General features: G+C 20.7%; 10 protein-coding genes across 10 annotated transcripts; 3 read left to right on the plus strand and 7 right to left on the minus strand. All coding sequences in view use genetic code 6, as the record gives it.

Moving 5' to 3' along the window:
* Positions 1–903: 903 nt before the first annotated feature.
* On the minus strand, positions 904–3,059 carry TTHERM_00490928 (hypothetical protein; the record flags this gene model as incomplete). The annotated part of the gene is made up of 6 exons (XM_001471310.2): positions 2,827–3,059; positions 2,673–2,763; positions 2,330–2,605; positions 2,155–2,262; positions 1,661–2,032; positions 904–1,587 (listed from the first exon to the last, which is right to left on the minus strand). The coding sequence occupies exons 1-6, from the start codon at positions 2,985–2,987 to the stop codon at positions 904–906; spliced, it is 1,692 nt and encodes a 563-aa protein (XP_001471360.2). The 5' UTR covers positions 2,988–3,059.
* A 1,108-nt stretch (positions 3,060–4,167) lies between these two features.
* On the minus strand, positions 4,168–5,579 carry TTHERM_00490929 (kinase domain protein; the record flags this gene model as incomplete). Its single annotated transcript, XM_001471311.2, has 10 exons — positions 4,168–4,249; positions 4,302–4,391; positions 4,447–4,536; positions 4,598–4,687; positions 4,740–4,829; positions 4,879–4,968; positions 5,026–5,115; positions 5,220–5,309; positions 5,363–5,452; positions 5,500–5,579. 10 exons carry the CDS (start codon positions 5,577–5,579, stop codon positions 4,168–4,170), a joined length of 882 nt encoding a protein of 293 aa, XP_001471361.2.
* Positions 5,580–6,716: 1,137 nt separating this feature from the next.
* On the plus strand, positions 6,717–10,289 carry TTHERM_00490930 (transmembrane protein, putative; the record flags this gene model as incomplete). The annotated part of the gene is made up of 6 exons (XM_001016870.3): positions 6,717–7,626; positions 8,053–8,548; positions 8,635–8,996; positions 9,208–9,713; positions 9,780–9,892; positions 10,028–10,289. The coding sequence occupies 6 exons, from the start codon at positions 6,717–6,719 to the stop codon at positions 10,287–10,289; spliced, it is 2,649 nt and encodes an 882-aa protein (XP_001016870.2).
* Positions 10,290–10,946: 657 nt separating this feature from the next.
* TTHERM_00490940 (MORN motif protein) lies at positions 10,947–11,709 on the plus strand (the record flags this gene model as incomplete). Its single annotated transcript, XM_001016871.2, has 3 exons — positions 10,947–11,370; positions 11,432–11,554; positions 11,603–11,709. The coding sequence occupies exons 1-3, from the start codon at positions 11,052–11,054 to the stop codon at positions 11,707–11,709; spliced, it is 549 nt and encodes a 182-aa protein (XP_001016871.2). The 5' UTR covers positions 10,947–11,051.
* An 845-nt stretch (positions 11,710–12,554) lies between these two features.
* TTHERM_00490950 (hypothetical protein) lies at positions 12,555–13,214 on the minus strand (the record flags this gene model as incomplete). The annotated part of the gene is made up of 1 exon (XM_001016872.1): positions 12,555–13,214. The coding sequence occupies one exon, from the start codon at positions 13,212–13,214 to the stop codon at positions 12,555–12,557; it is 660 nt and encodes a 219-aa protein (XP_001016872.1).
* A 1,254-nt stretch (positions 13,215–14,468) lies between these two features.
* On the minus strand, positions 14,469–15,128 carry TTHERM_00490960 (hypothetical protein; the record flags this gene model as incomplete). The annotated part of the gene is made up of 1 exon (XM_001016873.1): positions 14,469–15,128. The coding sequence occupies one exon, from the start codon at positions 15,126–15,128 to the stop codon at positions 14,469–14,471; it is 660 nt and encodes a 219-aa protein (XP_001016873.1).
* A 685-nt stretch (positions 15,129–15,813) lies between these two features.
* On the minus strand, positions 15,814–16,473 carry TTHERM_00490970 (hypothetical protein; the record flags this gene model as incomplete). The annotated part of the gene is made up of 1 exon (XM_001016874.3): positions 15,814–16,473. One exon carries the CDS (start codon positions 16,471–16,473, stop codon positions 15,814–15,816), a length of 660 nt encoding a protein of 219 aa, XP_001016874.1.
* Positions 16,474–18,297: 1,824 nt separating this feature from the next.
* Positions 18,298–18,939, minus strand: TTHERM_00490980 (hypothetical protein; the record flags this gene model as incomplete). The annotated part of the gene is made up of 1 exon (XM_001016875.1): positions 18,298–18,939. The coding sequence occupies one exon, from the start codon at positions 18,937–18,939 to the stop codon at positions 18,298–18,300; it is 642 nt and encodes a 213-aa protein (XP_001016875.1).
* Positions 18,940–21,221: 2,282 nt separating this feature from the next.
* On the plus strand, positions 21,222–21,955 carry TTHERM_000490999 (hypothetical protein; the record flags this gene model as incomplete). The annotated part of the gene is made up of 5 exons (XM_012797812.1): positions 21,222–21,369; positions 21,424–21,597; positions 21,644–21,708; positions 21,763–21,820; positions 21,888–21,955. 5 exons carry the CDS (start codon positions 21,222–21,224, stop codon positions 21,953–21,955), a joined length of 513 nt encoding a protein of 170 aa, XP_012653266.1.
* Positions 21,956–25,410: 3,455 nt separating this feature from the next.
* Positions 25,411–25,992, minus strand: TTHERM_00491000 (hypothetical protein; the record flags this gene model as incomplete). Its single annotated transcript, XM_001016877.1, has 1 exon — positions 25,411–25,992. One exon carries the CDS (start codon positions 25,990–25,992, stop codon positions 25,411–25,413), a length of 582 nt encoding a protein of 193 aa, XP_001016877.1.
* Between the last annotated feature and the right edge of the window lie 49 nt (positions 25,993–26,041).

The raw sequence follows: 26,041 nt of genomic DNA on the forward strand, positions 1-26,041 counted from the left end.
TTTTTTTTAATTATTATTTGCTTTAAATATCAAAAAAAAAAAAAATCTTCTTTTATCATTAAAAGAAAGAAACAATTTAAAAAAAAAGTCAGCAAAGTTAATTTTTTTGATGAAATGAAGTTTATTAAAATTTCTATTTTATAAAATTAACCAATCATTTTTGTTTTGTTCTATTTTCAGTTTAGCAGAATTTACAACGGGGTTATTTTTTAAAAGGAAAGTATAAAAAAGACTTTTTTGTCAATGAAGAATTTATGAAAATCATAATAGTTATTTTTTAAAATTATTTATAACCAAATCAATTAAAATATTGACTCTTAATCATTTGATTTTTATTAAAATAGCTAAATTTGATTATTTTTAAATTAAAATTTTTGATTATATTTCTACAATATCAAGACATAAGCACAATATTTTTAACTAAATAATTTTTTTTTTTATAATTAAATCAAACTTTCATAAATTAGCTTGCATTCTTATTTTTAAAATATTTTTTTTTTATTTATTTTGTTACTGTTAATTGATATATTTATTAAAATAAATAAAAAATATAATTTGAAAAATGATTATCTTTAGATTTTTTTCTGAAAAAAATTCAAATAATTATATAAAATAATAAGTAATTTTTATTGAATTAGTGACTGACTATTCTTTTGGATAAAGATATTTTTTAGTTTTAGTTAGTAATTATAAAAAATAAAATATAAATTTTTAAATTAAAACTATTTTTAATTTTATATTAAATATAAAATATATCTAATAAAAGTGAAAAAGCAAAATAAAATAAAATAAAAAATAATTCTAAGTTATAAAAATAGTTAAAGGATAATATTATTTTTAACAAAAGAGAAAATTACTTAATTTATTAAATAATTTGATTAATTAAAACAATTAATTCAATAATCACAATAAATCTAAATTATTGTTATTATTATTATAATTATTTTCATTATTATTTTAGAAATTATTATTAAATTAGTTATTAATATTATTGTTAGAGTTATTTTAACTGCTATTAATGTTGTTATTGTTGTTGTTATTATTATAATTATTATTGCTACTGTTGAAGTTTGCCCCTGGCTAAGAATTAGTGCTGTCAAAATCAAGTAGATTATCGTCGAAAATCGAATCCAAATTTTATTTGTTACTGTTACTGTTATTAACGTTGTTATTATTTTATTGATATTACGTATTTTGCTGGTTTTAATTTGAATTAAAAGCATAAACGTTGTTGGCAGCCTGACTGGTTGTATCAGTAAAAAAATCTTGAATGTCATCATTTTCTTGCATCTTAGGCTAATATTAGGTTGCTTAAGTGCTTTATTGTGAAACTTAGTTATTAGTAGAATCAAAGTTATCAGCAAAGAAATCTATTACTTCGTTCATTCTATTTTATTGACTGGGAAATTAAAGAAGTTCGTCTTGTGTTTTAACAAGGACTTATAGCATTTTTCTGATAGTGCAATTTTTATTTGTATTTTCAACTCTAAAATTCAGACCTTTGATAAATTAAATTCCTGGCCCTAATGGGAGGAGATGAACTCCTAGTTCAAATTGATACTAATTTTCCTCAGAGAATGTGACTATCTTTATTTATTTTTTTTATTAATAAGATATATTTAAAATAAGTTAATATTTTTCATTTTAAAATTAATCTTACAGAATTATCTAAGCCTAAAACTTTGATCCCATCCATATCAAAGTTGTTTAAAAAGATTTTAGCTTTTCTTATTTATCTAGTGGGATTGCTAACAATAAGCCTGCATTTGGAAATTTTTTTGATTGAAAGTTCAGGTTTTTCAGCAAATTATAACTCGATATCGTATTTTTCCAAAGGAACTTCTTCAGATTTATTCATATAAGCACCACAAATACCCCATTCTAAAAATAAACTCCCAAGACTAATTGTTGCTTAATCTCTAAGAAATAGATTTTTGTATTCATCCATAGCATAAGGTTTTACATCCACCTTAAATATGATTTTTTCTTTTTCTTCTGGCTTCAAACAAACTAGTCCACTAGAATCTAGTGACTTAACATACAAAAATATTTAATTAATTTACCATTAATCAAAAGATTAATTAAAATTATTTTGTTTTAATAAAAATATTGTTTTATTATGTCTTCATATAACATCTGATAAATAATTATTACTATGAGCTATGATTCAAACAAGTCCTCTGGAATAAAGGAAACAGTTTTAAAGAGAAAATCAATTTAAGTTTTTGCCTAGAGAGAGTACTCCAAATAGTAAGTTGGATACTAAAAATAAACAAAGAAAAATAAATATTAATGAATAAAACCTTATTACATTAGAAATAAATTTTACTAAATCAGAAATAACGCTCTTTTCTATTAAAAAGGGTAGCTTTGGAGATATTCTATATTGTCTAGTTTTTTGATTCTCTGGAATTATTGGAGCGCTTGATGGATTATTTATAAATGGTTTTGCCTTATATTTAATAAAAAATGCAATATTGTATTATTTTTCCTGCTCTATTTTTAGACTGAAAGGAACATTAATATCATCTCCACCTTTAATGTCTTTAACTCTTGCTTCTGCAATTTTAGTTGGCTTTTTATCATCTTACTTTTGCACAATAATCTAAATTAATTAATTAAAACAATTCAAAATAAATCATAAATGAAATCCTTAATTTTCTAAAATTTACTTCGATATTAACATAATCAAGAACCTAATTATAACCTTGCTTGTATCTAATCTAAGCCATAGCTTTCAATTATTCACCAACGTAAACTGTCCTATTATTTAAACATTTTTAGAGTCATTTCTAATTGCTACTTTGAATCCTTTTAATAATTCACCCAAAGTCTTCTGTTGGTTGCAGTTTCTCTCCATCAACTATCACATAATCCATTCCCTGTTAAATACCCTATAGCGGATGTCTAGTGGTGCTCTAAGTTTTTATCTAATTTTTTGGAGGAACCAACCTAAAATTTCTAATTTCAAAAATATCCTGATCCATAATTAAAGTAAACAAACAAATAATAAACTCTTTCTAATATAATCTAAATTATCTTTTTTATTTATATATTTTAAATTGAGTATTTATTTATTTACTCACTTCTTCAATTATTTTCTTATGCAAAAAACAAATAGAAAAGAATATTATCAAAATCATTCAACCTCATAAGATTTTTTAAAATAAACATTTCTTTACATTCAATTTTTAATAGAAAACTACCTATTTTTTAACAAAAATGTTAAATATTAAAAAACAAATTATAAGATGTTGAATTATAAAAAGTTAAAATATCTAAAATTAAATTTATTTTATTATTAAATTTTAATAAATATTCTAAAAAATGATCTGTTAAAATAAAAACATAAATAAAAAATGTTGTGTAAATGTTAGTTTAAAAATTTGAATAATAATAATGAATACTAATTCATTAATATTTTAATCTTTAAATTTATTGTTTTAAAGCAAATCTAAACTTTTTAATAAAATTAACTAATTAGTAATAAGTGTTTTTCATTTTTAAAAATAAGTGGAAAAATAAAAACTATTAGTAATTTTAAAGGATTTTAATAAAACTAACATCTTGCATGCTTTAAAAACCCTCCAAGTTTTTATGAATAGCCAAAATATAAAGAGAAATTTTTTATTTTGAAAAAAAATTTAAGTTTTTGTAAAAATTTTCTCAATATTTCTTCAAATAATTTTTAAATTCAATTCTACAAATTATTTTGGAGAATTCTGTAGGTACAAGATTTTGTTGATAACATTAAATATGAAAAATGAGCTAAATTATTTTGTAATTTATTTTGATTTATTTTTTTAGAATTACATTGAAAAAGGTGATAAAATTGTTTCAACATTAATTATTTTGAAAAAATTTACATTTTTATGAATGATATTATTTGAATAAATAAATAATAATAACGCATTTACTTACAGAAAAGAATATAATAAGTTTCATAAATCAACCTATTATAAAATATAAACTTAATAGATTAATTATTTAATTTATTAATAGACTAACTAGCTATTAATTGAAAAAAATAAATTAATTTAATAATTATTTGATAAAGTTAAAATATTTAATTTTATTTGAGTTTATAAAAGTGAATAGTAAATAAATTAAAGTCACATATATTAAAAATAAAGTATATAGATTTTAAATAATTAATTGAAATATTTTTCAATTTAAAGTGTGCTTAAATTGAGATAGTTTTCTTAGTTTTAAAAACTTTTAAATGTCTGGAGACTCTACCTTATTAATTCTTTTTCATTTAATAGCGATTAATTTTTAAAGAACTTATTGTTAAATATTACTCATAAAAGAGAGCTAGATATTTGAGTTAGATGCAATGCTTTAGATTTATGTACAATTAGTAAATTCCTTGGTTTCCTATTTAATTATTCCTAAATGATAAAATCTTAAATAAATAACAACTAAGCATAAAATTATAAGCTTTACCATAGATCTAGAGAAAGACTTTTTAAATTCCTGCAATATTTTACACATTTTGCAAATTCTTCAATTCCTGCATCTTCAATATTATTTTCTCTTTTTTCATTTTTGAATGTAAAAATATTATCAAAATAAATAATATTTTAATTTAAATTACCCTAAATCTAAGCTGACTACTTCTAGCATGGAAGAATCTTTTATGCCATTAGATATTTCAGATAGTCCTTAAGAGCCAATAAAGTTTCTTCTAAAAAAATGAAAAAAGCAAATTAAACAAATAAATATTTTTGACACTTTACCCTATATTCAAATTAAAGTGTTTTAAACTCTTATTGGATTTCAATAGCTCTCCAATTTATTTTGTTCCTTTGTTGCCAACGTAATTATTCCTAAAGCAAAAACAAATGAACAAGATTATATATAATATTTTTGAAAAACCTAAAGGATAAAGCTAAATGCTGTAAGTTACTATTTTCTTTTAAATTCAGCAAAAATTTTTCAGCTCCCACAGGAGTGATTTGGTTCATCCTTTTTTAAAATAAAAAAATAGTTAATTTGTTATAAAAAATGCTTCATGTTGAGTACCTCAATCCAATATTGACGTGTGTCAAATTTTTTAAATACATTAAACCTGTAGATAGATCAGAAATTCCCTCATCACTTAATTAATTTTAACTATACATAATTATTATTGATTTCTGATATATATTATTTTTGAAATTGATCTAAAATCTTAAAATATAAATAAATAAATAATCAATATCTATCAATTATCATGCCTTAATTCTAATGAAAGTTTTTAAAGATTTAGCATTTTCGTGAAAGAATCGTTGATGCACTAAATTGTTTCCTAGTTAACTCCATTGCAGCTTTTTTTTTATCAATGCAAATTTAAATTAGCAAATTAAAAGCATAAACTTACCTTAAATCTAATCTTAGCTCTACCAATTTGATCATCCTATTCAAGTACATAAATATCTCTCCGATCTCTTTTAATCTAAGCTATTTATTTCTTTACAAGCAATAAATCAAAATGATTTTCTTTATTATTAAGTTTACTTCATATTTACATTAATCTCTTCAACATTTTTATTAATAACTATGAGTTCTTCAAAACTCTCTACTTTATTGTTGTTCATTTCCTTTGCTAATTATTAATATAAACGACAATTAAAACTAAATATGGAAAATAAATCTTAAAAATTTAGCATTATATATAAGTAGCCTGCAATAAATAGATGGTTACATATTGATAATTAGAAAAATAAATATTATTTAATTGCAAAAAGTAAAATACATATTAAAAATTAACCAATCAGCACTTTCTTTATTGCAATTTCTACTAATATTAAACGATTTCAAATGAATAAATGATTTAATCAATTAATACTTAACAGAAATATTATTAAATAAATATTAATTGATTATATTTTACCAAATATGACGATATTTAATATAAATTATATCCAATCTAATTCATTCTTAAATGAAACAAATCAAAATTTTAATACCTAAGAATTAAGCAGAAAGATCAAAAAATAAATAATTAAATATATTAATTATTCAATAACTTAGAAATAGAAGAACTATAAATTAATGAATCATGAGATAAATATTTATATCTATATGTATTTTTATTCATTTTGTAAACTTTTTTTTATTTATTTACTGTCTTCGTTCATTAGATATTAGTTTATTTGACATTTTTAACAAATTTAATTATAAATTTATAACTCTAATAACTTTTCAAAAAAAAAAAAAAAATCTCTAAGAAATTCTTTTTTTAAGCTTTTTGGTAATTTAACTTAAAAATTAAAATGATTTATTTTGATTTTTACACAAATTTATCAATATTTAGTTAAAAATAAGTATTAAAGAATTAAATAGATAAAGAGATAGATAGTTTATCTACAAATAAATAAATTACCAAGATTATTTAAGTTATTATTTTAGATTTTAAATTTTTTTCAATGATATTCCAAGTTTTTAACAATGCAAATTATATGAAAAGAGAAATATTTATTTAGTTGACTGAACTTCTTTGTTAATGAATTAATTTTTCTAAAGTTAGCTGCACTGAAAAAAAAAGCAAAATAAACATATCCTTTTTGGTTGAATAAAAAGTGCAATTGAAATTGAAAATTTAAAATTATCAAATAATTAAATATTAGATAAATTTTTTAAAAAGATAGATTAGTTGTTAGATAGAATAGTAAGTAGTAAAAAGTTAAATTAGATAGAAGCATTCATTCATTTATTGATTTAGATTATACACAATGAGTACTAGAAAAATATAGGTTGTTCTTCTATTGTGTTTGCTGTAACTAGTTAATATTAGAGCAGATACACTTAATTGTTTAACTTCTGCAGGACCAGTTGATTTTAATAGTCTTTGTAAGGATTACAATCTATGTAATACATGTAAGAATGGTCAAATAGTTTGTCAAAATTCAAAGCCTGCCCTCACATGCACTTCATGTAATCAGTTTTAATTCCTACTAAACGGAATTACATATTGCTCATCAACAGCAGGATGTGCTCAACTAGATAAAGCTATGGGATATTGCTAGAAATGTACCTACAACTACTATGCTAATTTTAAACAAAATAGCCCAACAGATCTAGAAATTTAATGTTCATAGTCTCCTATAAATTTGTTAACAGTTATGAGCAGTTTGAATTCTCTAACCGGATACTCACCAAACTTAGTTTTTCAAACAAAGTTAGAAATTATTTACAAATATGCAATTTTAGTTTTAGGCAACTCCTAGTTAGTAGAATAAGTGAGATCAATTTGGTTTTTCTCAAAAGACGTAGAGGAATGTGGTGGAGCTAATTCAAGCACCCAAATATATTAAAACTGCTAATGTACTAACAATTTATACGGATCTAGATGCCAACTTTAGCAGACAGCAGCTACTTAAGCAAATAACGAAATCCAAAAGAATATCATTCCTGCATTGAATGATCTATAAAGTGCTTTTTCTAAGCTACAAACAAATTAGCTCTAACTTCAATATGCATACTAAATCATTTTTATTTTAAGAGTTTTAGCAGAAGTAGCTGATGGATTTGATGTCACTACCTATCAAATGTTTTACACTCTTCAGAGCAGCTTTATCTCTGCCATTCTTGCCTAGAATACTGTTTATGGTTTAAGCTACTGGCTTGATCTTAATCCTTTAAGTAAAAAGAGATATTTATTTCCTTTCAAAATAATCAATCAATAATTTAACAAATATATTTTTGAAATTAAAGATTGAAATTTCAAATTTAACTAAAATTTCTCACTTACTAAAATTATTTTTATCATTAAATGATCCCAATCATTAGAATTAATATTTAAGGCAATTAATTATTTCCAGTATTTAACATAATTGATAAAAATTATCTTCAAAGGAATAATAAAAAAGCATGAAATAGATAAATCAAATATCAGCAAAATCTTTTAGATTAGAATATTTAGAAGAAAATAAGAAAAAAGCAATTAAATTAATATTTAACAAATAAATATGAATTTTATTCATTTAATAACAGAAATAAATTTTGTTTGATAAAAATATTGAAAATAATTTAAAAATGTTTAATTTTTTTAAATTAATAAATTAATAGCAAACTCAAAAGATCCTTCAATCACAAATTTCAGTGTTTTGTTTTCTTTTTACAGTACCTTTGCTGATAGACTTTCTCAGACAATTGATTAAACATTATTAAGTCAATTAAGTTCGACATCTTCAAATTTAGTTACACCTGATACTATAATTATGGATCAAATAAAAAATTACTATCAGTAGATTATATAAAATGGATTTGCTACTAACTAACTTGTTATACTAAAAGCTACAAAGTTAGAATTATATTTCCAACTCAATAATGTAAATTCTAATGCTTAGACATAATAAACTTACTCTAACCTTGATCAAGTGTCTGATTTTAGTTTCATGAGTTTAGAATCTTTAAGTTCAATAAAGTGTAATGCAAACGAGCAACTTTACCCCAGATTCTTTATTTCAAAAAAAGCATTCTCTCAAATAGTTTCATCTACTCAACCTTCTTAATCATAGACTTTTCAAACACTTTTCTTTATCAACCAATTTTCTTCTAATGTGTAATAAATTAATTAAATAGCTTAATTTATCGACCATATCAATTTTTTATTATGTGAACAAATTTATTAATAATTTTTATTTAAAGATATTAATACGAGGACTCAAGCGTTAACTCTCCAATAGTATAAGCCAGATTCCTTTATGGAGTTTCCTAAGCAAAGAAATTTGATGACTTTTAATTTGCACTTCAATAAGATTATGTTGCAGTTTTAATTCCAAAATTCAAAACACATCAATACCTGAGTGGAGCTACTAGCTCTGTAACTTGTATGGTATTAGATGAAAACTCTAACAAATGGACAAGCAGCACTGAATTAGGAGTTGATAATAGTTAAACTATAAATTGTGATACACATGTCATTTGCTATTATAATTTGCTTTAAAATTTTGGTAAAAACATTAAGCTTGGCTACAAGATCACAATCAGCACCAATGAACTGAATGATGGTAATTTTATTAAAAATGAATATTTCATTTTGTTTTAAAAATAAATTAAAAAAAATTTTAAAAAGTGTTGAACATAATTTTATTTCTTATTAACATTTTAAAGCTTTTTTTAATGACAAATAATATTAATTTTATTCAATTTTATAAAATTTATTGTAAAGAAATAAATATTAATGATTAATTTATTTTAAAATTTTAAATAAATATTAAGAATTCTTCGAAAGAGTTCATGGAGATTGGTGGAGGACTTCTGGCTTTATTATTACATTCATTTTATTAGGTTTATTGATACTATTTATGGTACTCTTTTTATTTGTGCCATCTTTGAATTCTTTAGAGGCTCCTAAGAGAAAAATTTAAATTTAAGAACAAGAATTACAAAACAAAAGATTAAATAAGTACAATGATAATAATAACAATAATAATCATCTATAAACCGAAGGTCTAGACACTGAATAAAGATTTTAGACTGAATAAAATGCAGGACGACAAGATATCTACGCAATTCAACAATAATAATATCAACAGGAAGATTAATATTCAAATGCAAATATCATAGAGACAACTGAAATGGATGCAAATATGACTTTCTCATTCTATAGCATAGTTCACACCTAAGAAAGAAAATATAAGATTTAAAAGATAACTATTTTAATTATGTCCTGGCACTTTATGGCTTGCTTCTTAGGAGTTATGTACAGAAAACTTTATTGGAGTGTAAATAAATATTAATTATTTTTTTTAAAACTAATAAAAATTATTTGTCAACTATAAATTAAATAGAACTCAAACATCGTAGTTGGTATTGTATACACTATTATAGCTAGTTGGTTTGCTGGTTATATTTGGGGTTTTATTGCAGTAAAGTTCAGAAGAACCGTTGAAGGATCTCCTAGGTATATATATATATAAATTATCCTTTAACTACAATATTTAATTAATAAAACAATTTCTTCTTTTTTTTTCTTGAAATAATTGATTCAATTCATAATTTTATTCTAAAATGTCATTTTATTTTAATAAATAAATAGTGTCAGCACCCTCTATTATATTATTTATATTTGCTTGTTTATCTTTTTGTTCTTTATTGAGCTTTAAGCAACTGAGTATTACTATGATTATCCTAATAGATAGAAATGGCATGGGGTAGGATTCCTATTGTGTGTTCTCTTTGACTATTTCTTGTTTGATATCATATTGCTTTTTATTTATCAATATCTCTCAACTCATTAACAAGCGTTTTTCCATAAATTAGGAAGCATTTTGAGACATAGAGGCTATTATTAACATTGATTTAAATTAAAATTTTATCAAGATTAATTTATTTTAACAAAATAAAGAATTAATTAATTAATTATTATAAATTTCAGTTTAAATTTACCTAAATTATATTTTAGATGAATAAGTAAATATTATAAAAATGTATATCTTGTTAATAAAAAATTATTTTATTGTTATTTTATTTTTAAATTAATGAAAATAAACTAACTAACTAACTTACTAAAAAACATACAATCATCATAAATTATATTTATTTTTTTTTATAAACTTACATTATAAATTATTAATATCAGAATTAGAATTATTGAATATTGAAATTGATAATTTTGTACTTGATGAAAATTAATATTGCATGTACTCATACTTAAATATTTGCATATTTATTTTAATATATGTTAATTTTATAAAATAGGTTGCTCACACTAAACCAATCAAACTTATTCGCTTATATTTTTAATAGAATTTAAATTATTATTTTGTATATCTAATTACATTTTATCGCAAAATAATATCAAAGTATATATATAAATTATATTGAATAATTAAATTAGTTCTAAATTTTATGATAAATTCTATCTAACTTAATAATATATTTTCCTATAATTTCCTTTTTGCATTATTTATAATATATTTTTTTCAATAATTATTTATTATATATATTTATTATCTTATATTTCGTTTTAGATATCAGTTAGTAGTATTTATTTATTTTATAATATTTATTAAATATTCACTGATCATATCATTATTTGCAATTAAGTAGAAAATAAACTAATGAGTAATAGAATTTAAAATGGATTATAAGAAAGAAAGATTTTTCAATCAAAAGAAGAGAATAAGTAATAAAATAATAGTGAACAAGAATATTTGAATAAAATATCCAGCCCTCAATATAGACATGTTATGAAATAAGTATAAGGCAAGAAGAAATATTATTATTCTTTGTAGCCTGGTAGTTCATTTATCAGCAAAATGCAAAAAGTTGGTGGGACTAGCAACAAGAATTAAGTAACAGTTACAATGAAAACAGGATCTACTTACACTGGTGAAGTAAACGAAAGAAATGAAAGACATGGATATGGTGTTTATTAAGGTAAGTATAATTTATAAAAATAAGAAGTTTAATATTAATTATTATTTATTGCAATAATTAGTAATTTATGGAGGATATTATGAAGGTATGTGGAAAAATGGCTTTAAAGAAGGCAAAGGGACTTTTTACTATAAAAAAGGTTTAATACATTACGAAGGAGATTGGTAATGTGGAGAACCTCATGGTAAATTCATAATTTAATCTAATAATTATTAAATAAATGTAAAAATAGGATAAGGTAGAGTTTTCAATTAATAAAATCAGCTTGTATATGAAGGAGCTTGGAAGAATGGAAAGTCAACAGAAAATATATATTGGTTAGATTATAAAAATAAATGAAAATAAATAAAATAATTTTTAAACTAATTAAGTTATAAATTAATTGTTCTATTTTATTTTATTTATCCAAACATATTCTAGTTAATATAAAGTGATTAAAAACTCTTAAAAATATCAGAATATAGTTTAAATCTTATTATTTTAAATAATATATAGAAGTATCTATTTTTCTTTTAATGGCTAATAAATTCACTAAAAAAGTAGATAAATATAAACAATTTTTAAATTATGTTTTCTTATAGTTATTACTTTTTCTATCATATTTATTTTAAGTTTAGAATTCAAAATACAGTTAATTTAAAATTGATTCAATAAAAATAAAAAAATCAAAAAATTATTTTTTTAAATAGAATATTTTTGTATAAATTAATTAATAAAAATAAGGAGGAGTGGGTCACAGCTGCTGGATGTGACTTATTTTGATTTTATCAGTTCCAAATAGGAGGATGAACATTTTTTTACCTATGAATAGATAGAATACGGTCTAATATATAACAAAGCTTAAAATTAAAATTATTTCAATCTACCCTCAACCTAATCTTTTCTCACTTTAAAAGCTCTTTTGAATAAATTTATCTTACTATTTATTAACATCATGAATGTGTTAATTTTTTAGATTTTTGGTTAAATATTTGACAAGGAGAAATTATTTTGATCTAAATTTTTAAATACTTTTCCTCTTTCTTACAAATTCCATCTATCTTTACTTAATTTTATTTTAAAAACTATTTTTATTCAAGAAAAACTTAAACTTATTAAAAAAATTTAGTAAATAATCAGATGCATTATTTCTTTATTAAGAAAATACATTTCTATTTAACATATGCAAATACATTTTTTATTTATCATAAACATTATTTTTCATAATAAACATGACCAGGACTTCCATGTGCAGTAGTTTTTTCAGTATAACCAGATTTACAAGTACAAATCAAAGAACTTGAGTTAAGCTCAGCATTTTAACCACACAAATAGATATCAACTTAAATATTCGAAATACCCAGCCTTGCAACAACACCCAAATTGTTTGAGCTAAAAGTTAAATCAAGATCTCCACTATGTGATAAAACTAAAGAAACTGATGTCTTTCCATCTACTTTAGTACTACCGGCTGCTCTTTGCATACATTAGTAATTATCATTTACAACTTTTGTTGAAAATGTATTTGTGTTTCCGTTTACATCAACTTAACCGTATTTAGTAACTCCTCCCCAAATTTTTTCAATATTGAGAAAAGCAACATCAAAAGTAATGTGAACATAATTGTGAGATTGAAGAGTGTAGTTTTGAATCAGAGAAGCGTTGTAAGCCATAGTTTCAAAGTATTAGCTGATAGCTGTACAGTTATAGGTATTAGAATCAGTATCTAATTAGGATTCGAGTTCATCTTAGGTAAGATAGAAGTAACTATGTTTACTAACATTAATATTATCAACAACAGTATAGCAATTGATAGAATTTAATGCTAATATTAGCAAAGTTAAAGCAATTAGTTTTTAGCACATTTTTGTTTTTTTAGTTTTTTTGTTTATTTATTTTTGTTTAAATTTTATAAAATTGAAAGATTTCATGTATTTAAATAAATTAATTAATAAGCTTGCGTTTGTAAAGAAAATTTAAATCACTTGAAATATAATTAGCGTTTGCGTTAGTAATTTAAAAATTTTTTGTATTAATAACTCAATGTAGATTTTTTTAAAAAGTTAATTATAAATTCTAAAAACTATAATTTATTTTTTACTTAATTATTAAAAATAATTTTTTTGAAATGATAAATATTCATTAAAAAATGAAACATTCTATTAAACTATTCAAAACTATAAATTTATTATGATACAAATAAATTTATTTTTAATCAGTCATTTAATTAAATTATTACAAAATGATTTTCAAAAATATATCAAAACAAAAAATGTTGATGCTTTGCTTAAAAATTGAGTATAATTTAGATTTTTATTTAAAATTCGAACTCTAACATAATTAGATCTTTATTAACTTGTTAACGCAAATTTATAAGCATGAATATAGAATTTATAAGCAAAAACGTAAAAATAGGATTGTTGTTACCAGTTAGCAATAATTATATAAGCCTGAATTTTTTAAATGAGGAAGAATATTTAACATTAATAACCAAAAGAGTTTTTTTTATTTTTTTCTCATTCGACTGCTAATATCAATATTAAATAAATGATAATGTCAGCTTAAGTAAAATTTTAATTTTCTTCAATTCTACATCATAAATTCAATTACTTTTTAATTATTATTTGTCATAAATAAAAAAAATCCTAAAAAAAATGATGTTTATTTGAAATTTTGATACTTTTAATTTTTAAGCTGTTTTATATCAATTTATCAAACTTTTATTAAATATTTAAGTTATTTAAAATATTTTTTTTATTCAATTTATTATGTTTTTAATATTTTATAAGTTATTTATTTGAATTTATTTTTAAAAAAGAAAATTTATTTTTTTATTAATTAAAAAGATTAATTAGTTTTTTCAATATAATTTTATTATTTTGAAACTAAATAAAAACACTTTGTTATCTTATTTAAAAGCTCTTATGTTTTAGCCTAAATTAAAAAAAACTTTTTTTCTTTCTTTACATCTTTATTTAATTTTATTTAAAAAAAACCATTTTTTATTTTCAAAAATAAATTAAATTTTTATAATAAATAAATTTAGTAAATCAAAGTTATAATTTCTTAGTAAAGAAAATACATTTCTATTTAATATATGCAATTACATTTATAAATTATCATTAACATGATTTTATATAATAAACATTTCCACGACCTCCTTCTGGAGTTGTTTTTTAAGTATAACCAGATTTGCAAGTACAAATCAAAGAAGTTGAGTTAAGCTCTGCATTTTAACCACATAAATAGGTATCAACTTAAATATTTGAAATACCCAGTCTTGCAACAGTACCCAAATTGTTTGAGCTAAAAGTTAAATCAAGATCTCCACTGTGTGATAAAACCAAAGAAACTGATGTCTTTCCATCTACTTTAGTACTACCAGCTGCTCTTTCCATGCATTAGTAATTACCATTTGTAACTTTTGTTGAAAATGTACTTGTGTTTCCGTTTACATCAACTTAACCATTTTTAACAACTCCTAACCAAATTTTTTCAATATTGATAAAAGCAACATCAAAAGTAATGTGAACATAATTGTGAGTTTGAAGAGTGTAGTTTTGAATCAGAGAAGCGTTGTAAGCCATAGTTTCAAAGTATTAGTTGATAGCTGTACAGTTATAGGTATTAGAATCAGTAGCTAATTAGGTATGGAGTTCATCTTAGGTAAGATAGGAGTAGCTATGTTTATTAATATTAATATGATCAACAACAGTATAGCAATTGATAGAATTGAATGCTAATATTAACAAAGTTAAAGCAATTAGTTTTTAGTTCATTTTTATTTTTTTTAATTTTTTAGTTGATTTATTTTTGTTTAAATTTTATAAAATTGAAAGATTTCTTGTATATATATATATAAATTAATTAATTAATAAACTAGCGTTAGTAAAAAAATCGAATAATACTGGAATTTTATAATTAGCGTTTGCGTTAGTAATTAAAAATTAATTTGTATCAATAATTCAATGTAGATTTTTTTAAAAAGTTAAGTTTAAATTCTAAAAACAATTGTTTGTTTTTTACTTAATTTTTAAGCTGTTTTGGATGAATTTATCAAACTTTTATTAAATATTTAAGTTAATTAAAGTATATTTTAATATATTATGTTTTATATATTTTAAAAGTTATTTATTTGAATTTATTTTTAATAAGAAAATTTATTTTTTTGTTAATTAAAAGATTCATTAGGTTTTTCAATATAATTATATTATTTATATTTAAACTAAATAAAAACTTTTTGTTATCATATTTAAAAGCTCTTTTGCTTTTGCTTAAATTTTTAAAAACTTTTCCTCTTTCTTAAACATTCCATCTTTATTTAATTTTATATAATAAATCATTTTTTTTCAAATATAACTAAAATTGTTAAAAATAAATAAATTAAGTAAATTATTAGATGCTTAATTTCTTAATAAAGAAAATACATTTCAATATAACATATACACTTACATTTATAAGTTATCATAAACATTATTTTTCATAATAAACATTTCCACGACTTCCATGTGGAGTTAATTTTATAGTATAACCAGATTTACATTTACAAATCAAAGAAATTGTGTTAAGCTCTGCATTTTGACCACATAAATAGGTATCAACTTAAATATTCGAAATACCCAGCCTTGCAACAGTACCCAAATTGCTTGAGCTAAAAGTTAAATTAAGATTTCCACTATGTGATAAAACCAAAGAAACTGATTTTTTTCCATCTACTTTAGTACTACCAGCTGCTCTTTCCATACATTAGTAATTATCGTTTACAACTTTTGTTGAAAATGTATTTATGTTTCCGTTTACATCAACTTAACCGTATTTAGTAACTCCTCCCAAAATTTATTCAATATTGAGAAAAACAACATCAAAAGTAATGTGAACATAATTGTGAGATTGAAGAGTGTAGTTTTGAATGAGAGAAGCGTTATAAGCCATAGTTTCAAAGTATTAGCTGATAGCTGGACAGTTATAGGTATTAGAATCAGTTTCTAATTAGGATTCAAGTTCATCTTATGTAAGATAGAAGTAGCTATGTTTACTAATATTAATATTATCAACTGTAGTAGCGCAATTGATAGAATTGAATGCTAATATTAGTAAAGTTAAAGCAATTAGTTTTTAGCTCATTTTTGTTTTTTTAGATTTTTTAGTTGATTTATTTTTGTTTAAATTTTATAAAATTGAAAGATTTCTTGTATATATATAAATTAATTAATTAATTAATAAACTTGCGTTAGTAAAAAATCGAATAATACTGGAATTTTATAATTAGCTTTTGCGTTAGTAATTAAAAATGTAATTGTATCAATAACTCAATGTAGATTTTTTTAAAAAGTTAACTTTTATTTTTAAAAAATGTTATTGATTTTTTTATTTTAAATATTTTATTTTGCTATTTAAAATTTTTTATTTATTAGGTAAAAAAAATTATTTTACATTAATTATTTATTACTTAAATTATTACAAAATTATTTTCATAAATATTTCAAAACAAAAAAATTTTGATAACGCTTTACTTTAAAATTGTGTATATTTTAGATTTTTATTTAAAATTCGAGCTCTAACATAATTAAATCTTTATTAACTTATTAACGCAAATTTCTAAATTTCTAAGCATGAATATAGAAACTTATCAACAAAAACGCAAAAATAAAATTATTGTTTCCAGTTAGTATTAATCAATAAACCTGAATTTTTAATTAGAAGAATATTTAACATTAATATCCAAAAGAGTTTTTATAAATATTTTGTCATAATAATATCAATGTAAATCAAATATTAGTTTAAATGTTGTTTTAATTTTAATATATTCAATTTTACCTCATTAATTCAAGGACTATTTTTTTTATTATTTTGCATAAATAGAAAAATCCTAAAAAAAACTAATAAAATAATAAAATTTTTATTCTCTAATGAAAAAGTTTGTATTCATTTATATAGTTTGCTAATAAATTAAAAAAATTTATTATTTATTTTGAACAAACAAACAATTAATCCACAATTTGTAATAATTTAAAATATAAATATTTATTTTCTTATTTAAAACCTATTAATATTCTTAATCTAAAAAAATTTAGTATCTTAACTATCATTCATTCAGTGATGAGAAGTATGTTTAAATTCTTAGTAGCTAAAGTTAATAAAAATTTAAGATACTTTATACATTTTTATTCATTGTGGAATATGGCTAATAAAAAAATACTTCATAGTTATAGTAAAATTTGAAAAAAATAAATATTTTAGCTGTAAAAAAATCTTAAGTGCTAAACATAATTTTCATCATTACTATTATTTGTCAATTTTTTCAAGTAAAAATTGTTTGAAATTCGTAAGTATGTTTAATAAGGAAATTTAAAATAATTATGTTTATAAAAACATAAATTTGCTAGAACTAATGGGTTCATTCTTCTTCTAATATGAAAAAACATGATTATAATTTGTACCATCATAATAACCACAAGTTCCTGGTAATTAACCATTTATAAATCCTAGTTTTTAGCATGGGTAAAGAGTAAGATGTAGAACATGTACTAAAAATGAAATGCGAGTATTTTTTTTTGATGCTTGTTTATACTAAATGTAAGAGTTATATTAATTATCATTTTGTTAAGAGCAAGTACCTTAAGCAAAAATACCACAATATTGTTTTTTAAATATATTTTAGCAATAAGTTTAGAAAATTATTTTTATTATAATTAAATATTTTATAATTTAATAATTTAAATCTTTAATTAAATTTTTTAGACGCAAAATTAAATAAAGTAAGTAGATATTAACAAATAATGATATAAAATATAATAAAAATAAAATAAATGTATAAATGAGAAATTTTTGATTAATTTTATGATTTAATAAGATAAATAATATTATAATATGAAATTATGAAGCATATTATAATCATAAAAAACAGAAATCATATAAACTAAAAATATAAATTCTATTTATCATATTTCATATACATTGTCTTATGTAATAGATAGGTCCTTGACTTTATTTTACAGTTAATGCTTCAGCAAAACCCTATGAGCATACACAGGTCAACGAAGTTAAATTAAGTTCTGCATTCTAACCACATTGAAAAGCATCAACTTAAATATTAGAAATACCTAATCTTGCAATACCACCTAAGTTAGTTGGATTAAATACCATACTAAGATCTCCGCTATGGGCTTAAACTACAGTAAAAGTTGTCTTTCCATCTACCTTAGAAGCCTAAGGATTGCAGAAATTAAAGTTAGCAAGAGCTTAAAATGTAGTTATGTTTCCGTTCACATTAATTTGAGCTTATTTAATAGCTCCTCCCATGACTCTTGCAACATTAGTAAATACAGCATCAAATTTTATGCTAATGTAATTATGTGATGAAAGAGTAGAGTTTAAAGACAAAGAAGCATTGTAAGCCATAGTTTCATAATATTGGTTAATAGTAGGACAGTATAAAGCATTAGAATCTGTAGAAATTTGAGCTGATAGCTAATCTTATGTAAGATAAAAATATCTATACTTATTGATGTTAATATTATCAATGATATTATAGCAATTGATAGAATTTAATGCTAATAAAAGCAAAGCGAAAGAAATTAATATTCTCATTTTTTACTTGTTTATTGAGTTGTTTTTAATTTTTTGTTTAATTTAATATTATAAAAATTAAACACCTTAAAATTTATAAAGAAATTGATTGTAGTAAAGTTTACAATATATCAATTAAGAAATAGATTGATTGATTCTATTTTTGATAGATAAATTTAATTTTTGTTTGCGTTAATAAAATTTGAGAGTAACTTTTTTAAATGATAAAGTAAGATTAGATCATAAATATTCTATTATTTTTATAGTACCTTATTATGTCAATAAAAATATCTTAAAAGTAACAATCTATTTAAAAATTTAAGTAAACTAAAAATTTTTATAAAAACTTATAAATCTAAATTTTTAATTTGCAGATATATCTAGCATTATAGGTATCATTTTTAAAGCAATAAATACAAAAAAGTAAAATAAAGTCAATAAAAAATACATCATTTTTTTTTGATTGTTTAAATTTATTTTTCTTTAAAAAAATCATTTTTGTTTGAAAAATAGTTTAAATTTTTTTTAAAAAAGCTTAGATAAACGCTATATTTAAGACTTTCTTTAAAATAAAATTGCGCTGAATTATGTTAAATTTGTAAAAGACTTACTTACAAATTAACTAAAATTTCTTACATTCTAATCAAAAATGTTTCCTTACAAAATAATTAAAAATTCTTACATATAAATCAATAACGCTTCTTAATTAAAAATCCTTACAATCTAATTAGAAATTCTTACAGCATAAAAAGTCACAACTGCAACAATATTTGTAAAGTTTCCTAAATCTAAAAAATTAGTTATATTTTCTTTCTAATTTAATCTACTAAAAATAATAGTAAATATTTTTTATAAATGAAATTATTTCTCTTTGCTAATTTTATTTGATTGTGATAAAAAGCATGAAATAAATAATATCCTATCTGAATGTAGTTCCTTAAAACATACGATGATATTAATTTACTGACAAATTTCCTAAATAAAAAAATATTTTAGCCTCATTTCTAATAAATTTTAAAGCTGAGATTTATAAGGTTTATAAAATATAATAAATTTGAATTTTTAGATTGATCGCTTATGTATAATTATCAATGACCTACTTTTCTGAGCAAATCTTAGATAGAATTTATAAGAAAAACAAGATACTTGAATGATTTATCAATCTATTAATTAAATTAAAGTAGATAAATTTTTTGAAAAAAATTAGAATTAGCATGATTAATTAATAATAATTCGTAACTGCTAAAGATTTTTTTATAGATAAATAAAAGTTGAATTAAATCTAAAAAAATAAATATATAATTAAATATCTAAAAAAAAATAATTTTTAATAGATATTTAAATAAATAGACACATTAATTAATCTTTTTATAATTTAATTATTTATCTGTTTAATCAAATTGAATCATTCTATCTTATGATAATTTTGATTTTAGATTATTTTTTCTAAATTAAATAAGTGTATTAAGATATATTTTGAAAATAAATAGTACACTGAAAAAGATATTACAATTACAAGAGAAATATTTTATATTATTTTAAATGAGAAAGAACAACAATTTCATTTTTTTTGAATTGTTTATATATCAAAAAATAATATAGAGATTATCTAATAATTTAATAAATCTCATAATAAAAGTATAAACATTTAGATTTTAATTAGTTTCTTTTATAGCCTAATTTGTTCTAATGCTAATCAAAAATATTTTAAATATTTATAAAATAATAGAAATAAAATGATTTTTCATAGAAATATCAGACCAGACTTTTATTCCAATAAAAATTATATATGGAAATAGTATAGTCAATTAATAATTTATATTAAATTGAAAAATAATTATGCTTTTATTTTCACTTTTTATTCTTGGATAATAAAAATATGGATAAAATTTAAAAAAATTACTTTTAAAATAGAACTATGTGATTTTAACCTAGAATTTAAGATTGAATTATGTCATATATCTGTATGCTTATTTAGACATAAATTATAATTAAAGATATACTATAATTAAATTCTAATTTAGTACCAAATTTTTGGTTAATTAAAAAAATATTTATTTGGTTTTGATTATTTAATATATTAAGTGTATAAGTTAATAATAATGGGTTGTAAACAATTTTGTTCAGTTTAGGATAATATTATTAGAGAAAAATAAGAGGAAGAGTTCATTAGACATTTTTTGATTGTAAATAAATATGAATATCAAAAATTAATCAAATATGAAGATTAATATTATACTGTAGTTGCATTTTCTCACTAATTGTAATGCCCAGTAGCAATTAAGTTAATAAAAATACTTAATATGGATAATAATTTCATTTTTTAAGAATTAAACTAACGAATAGAGGGTCTTTTAAAGCTTGATAATGAAATATTTATTTAACAAATTATTGAAAAGATTTAGGATGAATAAATTGGATTAATTACAGTTGTTACTGAACTCTACTCATGTAATAATAATCACATTTTAATATATACTTATGTTTATAATTACAATATTTTAGGCAATCTAGAAACGATTCTTAAAATAAATGCATTTAAATACGATTAAATCGTAGCACTAACCTACCAACTGCTGAATAATTTGTTAACAATATAGAATAATAATTTAACATATGTTCGCGGCATAAATCCTAATAATGTCTTTTATAGCAAATCTACAAACCAATTTTTAATAGGTAGGTATTTGATAGTAAATTTAGTTCTAATTTTATAAAAATATAGAAATAGTTGATTACACATATTTAAACATAATCAATAACCCAAATACATAGAATACTTTGGCAGTTGTAAAATAAATTATTTCAGTAATATTTAAAAATACATTTTTTTTAAATATAAAGTCTCTTTAAGATAATCCATGCTAATAGTCTATAAATGAAGGCAACAAATAAAATTCAAGTTTTATAGCTGTAAATTATATTAAATAAATCAAATTCGAACAAATATAGTTATTTAACTAAATTAGGAAAATTTGTTTTCCATAGGATTGATAATAATTTAAGCTTTGATAAAGAGAAAACTATCATCTAATGAGTCTATAAGATTAAAGGATTAAGGCTTGTTTTAAGTTATACCTTTTCTAGAATACTCATTCGATAGTGAATTTATCAATAATATACTCTGCATTATGTTAGAACAAAAATAAAACACAAGGATACAGCTATAAGCTTTACTTTAGAATTTATAAAAATTCAATATTAATGAAAATTGTCTAAGATCACTTAAACTGAAAAAAGAACTAAAAAAATTTCTGATATAAGGAGAAATTACAAATGATTTTATAGAAAGAACAGATTTCGATATACTAGAAATAGATTAATTGTAAATTAGTTTTAATATTTAGAAAAAAAATATTTTTAATTGTATTTTAGCTTATAAATAATATTATCACACTTGCTTCAATTTATTTACTATTTATTTGAAACAATTGTAATAATTATTATTTATAACTATTATAAATCCTTCTTTGAACATTTTAGTATTTATGAACTTATTTACATATAAATTTTTAAGTTACCATAAAATTTTCTTATCATCTACCTTATTTTTGGAAAATGAGTTAGTAATGATAAATGAAACATTTTTTAATTTATTTTTGAAAGTAGTTTTTTCAATCATATTTGAAGGAAATTTAAAAAAATCGTTTTATATTCAACAATCTTTTTCTTTTTTTGAAATCAAAAACTTATAAATCCAAATAAAATTAAAAGGAGGAAACATGAAATTAGTCAAAAGGAACTATCTTATCTATGCATTTAATTAGCCTCGTTCTCAAACATATCTATTTTAATAATTAACTTATTGTAAATTTTTTTTTTTTTACTTACAATTTTATCATACAATAAAAGTGAACAAAAAATAGGAGATTAAGGAACATAAGATTTAGGGAATGGATTAGCAAAATGCACTAACCTCAAAATTTTAACTCTATTATTATGGTATGCTTTAATATTTTTTGAGAATTTTATATTTTAAGAAAAATAAACAAACTTCTAATATTTATAAAATAGTAAGAAGGTTCATATAAATAGAATATTTATTTTATTTTTTATAATATGAATTAGATACTTGATATTCTTTATTTAATCTTTTGATTAACTTTTTAGCTATTTTTATAAAAAATTATTTTAAATTTTAATTAAAATTAAATTTAAAAGGGAGAATAATATTAGTGAGTAAGGAATATTGCATCTAAGCTCTGGAATATCTAAGTGTGCATATCTTTCTGATTTAACACTTTATTTAATGTAAATTTAGTTTATTTTTTAATACTTTTTCTAGAAAATTATTTTAAAAGTTATTATTTTTTTAATTTTAATTAATTTATTTTTGTAAGATTAATTTATTTAGTTTTTCTACTTCTTGTTTTTTTTCTAAAAATAAAATCTGATTTTTAGTTAATCTAAATTACACCAAAAGGATAAATAAATTTGGAGATAAAGGAGTATAATATCTAGGAAAAGAATTAACAAAATGTTAATATATCTAAAATATGACACTTCAGTTATAGTAATTAATTATAGTTTATAAGATATATTTTAGATTTTAAAATTAAAGCAGAAAATGAATTATTAGCAATTCATTTTATTTTAAAAAATATTCTTATTAAATATTTTTTTTACTCGTTTCTATCCCTTTTATAATAAAAATAATATAAATATATTTAATTAATGTAAAAGGGGAAATAAAATTACTAATCAAGGATTATTAAATTTAACTGTAGAATTAGGAAAATTCAGATATCTATAAGTTTTGAAACTTTGTTTTTAGTAAATTTCCTTTATGTTAAAAGCAATATTAAATTTTCTTTTTTTTAGTTTCAATTTATGCCTTTTCTTTTTAATAAATAATATTAAATTAAATTTTAAAATTATATTAAAGAGGAAATGATATAGATTAAATGGGCGTATTAAATCTATTGATTGAATTAAGATAGTGTATAAGGCTTTCAAATTTAATACTTAATTTATGGTAAAAAAATGATCTTTTTTGATAAAAGTTTTATTAAAAAATGAATTTAAATTATAAAATTTAATCAATTTTCTGCAAAAAGAATAAAATTCATAAATCTATTTTCTATTTTCAAAATAAAAATGTAGAGAATATTTTTTAATTCTTTTTATTTAATTTTTAAATTTCACCTCTTTTTTTCTTATAAATTCATCTTATTATTCAACAATAAAAAAATAGGAATATTCAAGTTAGCAACATTTAATGTTAAAATTTATATTCCAAGTTAGCAAATTTAAATAACCTTTCATCTTTAGAACTTGTCTTAAGGTATATATGTATGTACATTTAAATAATAAGCATATAGTTTTTAAAATATTCTTCTCAACATTAACTTATTTCATTTAATAATATATTCTTTAAATATAAATTACAGACCTATTTTGTTTGTTTTTTCTTTTTCATCAAATTATTTCCTCAATCACTCACTTAATTAATTAATTAATCAAATCAAATTAATTACCTTTATTCTTATTTTTGTTAAAAGGATATACAATGATGTAGCTTTAGATTTAGGTAGTGAATTAGTAAAATGCAAAAAACTATCAAGTTTAAAACTCGACATATTGTAAATTAAATTAATTTATTTAGTTATTTTTTAAATTTTAAAAACCAAATATAATAAATATTAAAACAACCTTAAACTTGTAATATTTTAAAAAATATATATTTTATATTTGCTACTTCTTCCTCTCATTTAATTAATTAAATCCTACTTCGTTAATATTTCAAAATATATTAAAAGTTTTAATGATTAAAGAATGAATGGAGTATTTGATTTGGTATCTGAATTAACAAAATGCTCAAATCTTTCAACTTTAACACTCAGTTTATAGTAAATTTAGTCTTTTTATTTATTTTTAAATATAAAATCTAAATATGATAATGCATAATAATATTTTGTGTTTCATTGATTGATTTTTAGATTAGCACTTTTATTTTTATATGATATTTTTAATTTTTTTTTTTTCCAAAAAAACTAACAAATAAATCTATATAAATCACGAAAAGGTCAAATTATTTAGCACATTAATTAAAACTGAGATTGAGAAATAATGTAATCAAAATGAAGAGATTGGTAGTCTTCAATATTGATTACTGATTATGAAGAATAATTATTTAAATTTTTTCTTTTATTTAGTAGTTTGTAGATTCTATATATAAAATAAAATTATTATTTAAAAGTATTTTTATGCTTTTTTGTTATTTTAATATGGAAAATGTATATAGATAGATAGATATTTTTGATTACACCATACCGATTTTAGTAAAAATTCTTTTGAAAAAAACCCATATATTTGGTCAAAATTTGAGTGAAATTGTGTGTTAAATGAGGATATATAGTATTAATTTATTAGTTAGCTAAAATTTGTAAAATATTTAAATATTTGGTAAAAAATTTAACTCAAACAGATGAATTTTTAATATAAATTACAAAAATATATTTACTTATTTGTATATTTTACTTATATTCAAGTTCATAAACATTATTTTTCATAATAAATATGTCCAGGATTTCCATGAGAAGTTAGTGTTTCTTTAAAACCTTATTTGCACACACAAGTTAAAGAACTCTAATCAAGTTCTGCATTATTGCCACATAAAATACCATCAACAACTATATTTGAAATACCTAGTCTTGCATTAGAACCTAAATTGTTTGTACTAAATGTCAAGTTGAGATTTCCACTGTGTGGCAAAATCATTGAAACATTTGTTTTTCCATCAACATAATACTTATTAGTCCTAGGCATGCATTTATAGTCATCGGTTTGAACATTTGTTGAAAATGTAGTTGTCTATCCGTTCACATCAACTTGACCATATTTAGTGATACCTCCCCAGATTTCTTTAATGTTTATAAATGCTACATCAAATGAGATATGGAGATAATTGTGAGATTAAAGAGTGATATTCTGAACTAATGAAGCATTATAGGCAAAAGTATCAAAGTATTAGTTGATTGCTGTGCAGTTGTAGATGTTAGAATCAGAAGCCATTTGACTTTTAAGATAAGGTTAGGAAAGATAGAGGTAGGAGTATTTGTTGACAGTAATCATATCTATCTCAGTATAGCAATTGATATAATTAAATGCTAATATAAACAAA

The sequence above is a fragment of the Tetrahymena thermophila genome (assembly GCF_000189635.1).
Source record: "Tetrahymena thermophila SB210 genomic scaffold scf_8254636, whole genome shotgun sequence".
NCBI classification, from domain to species: Eukaryota; Ciliophora; class Oligohymenophorea; order Hymenostomatida; family Tetrahymenidae; genus Tetrahymena; species Tetrahymena thermophila.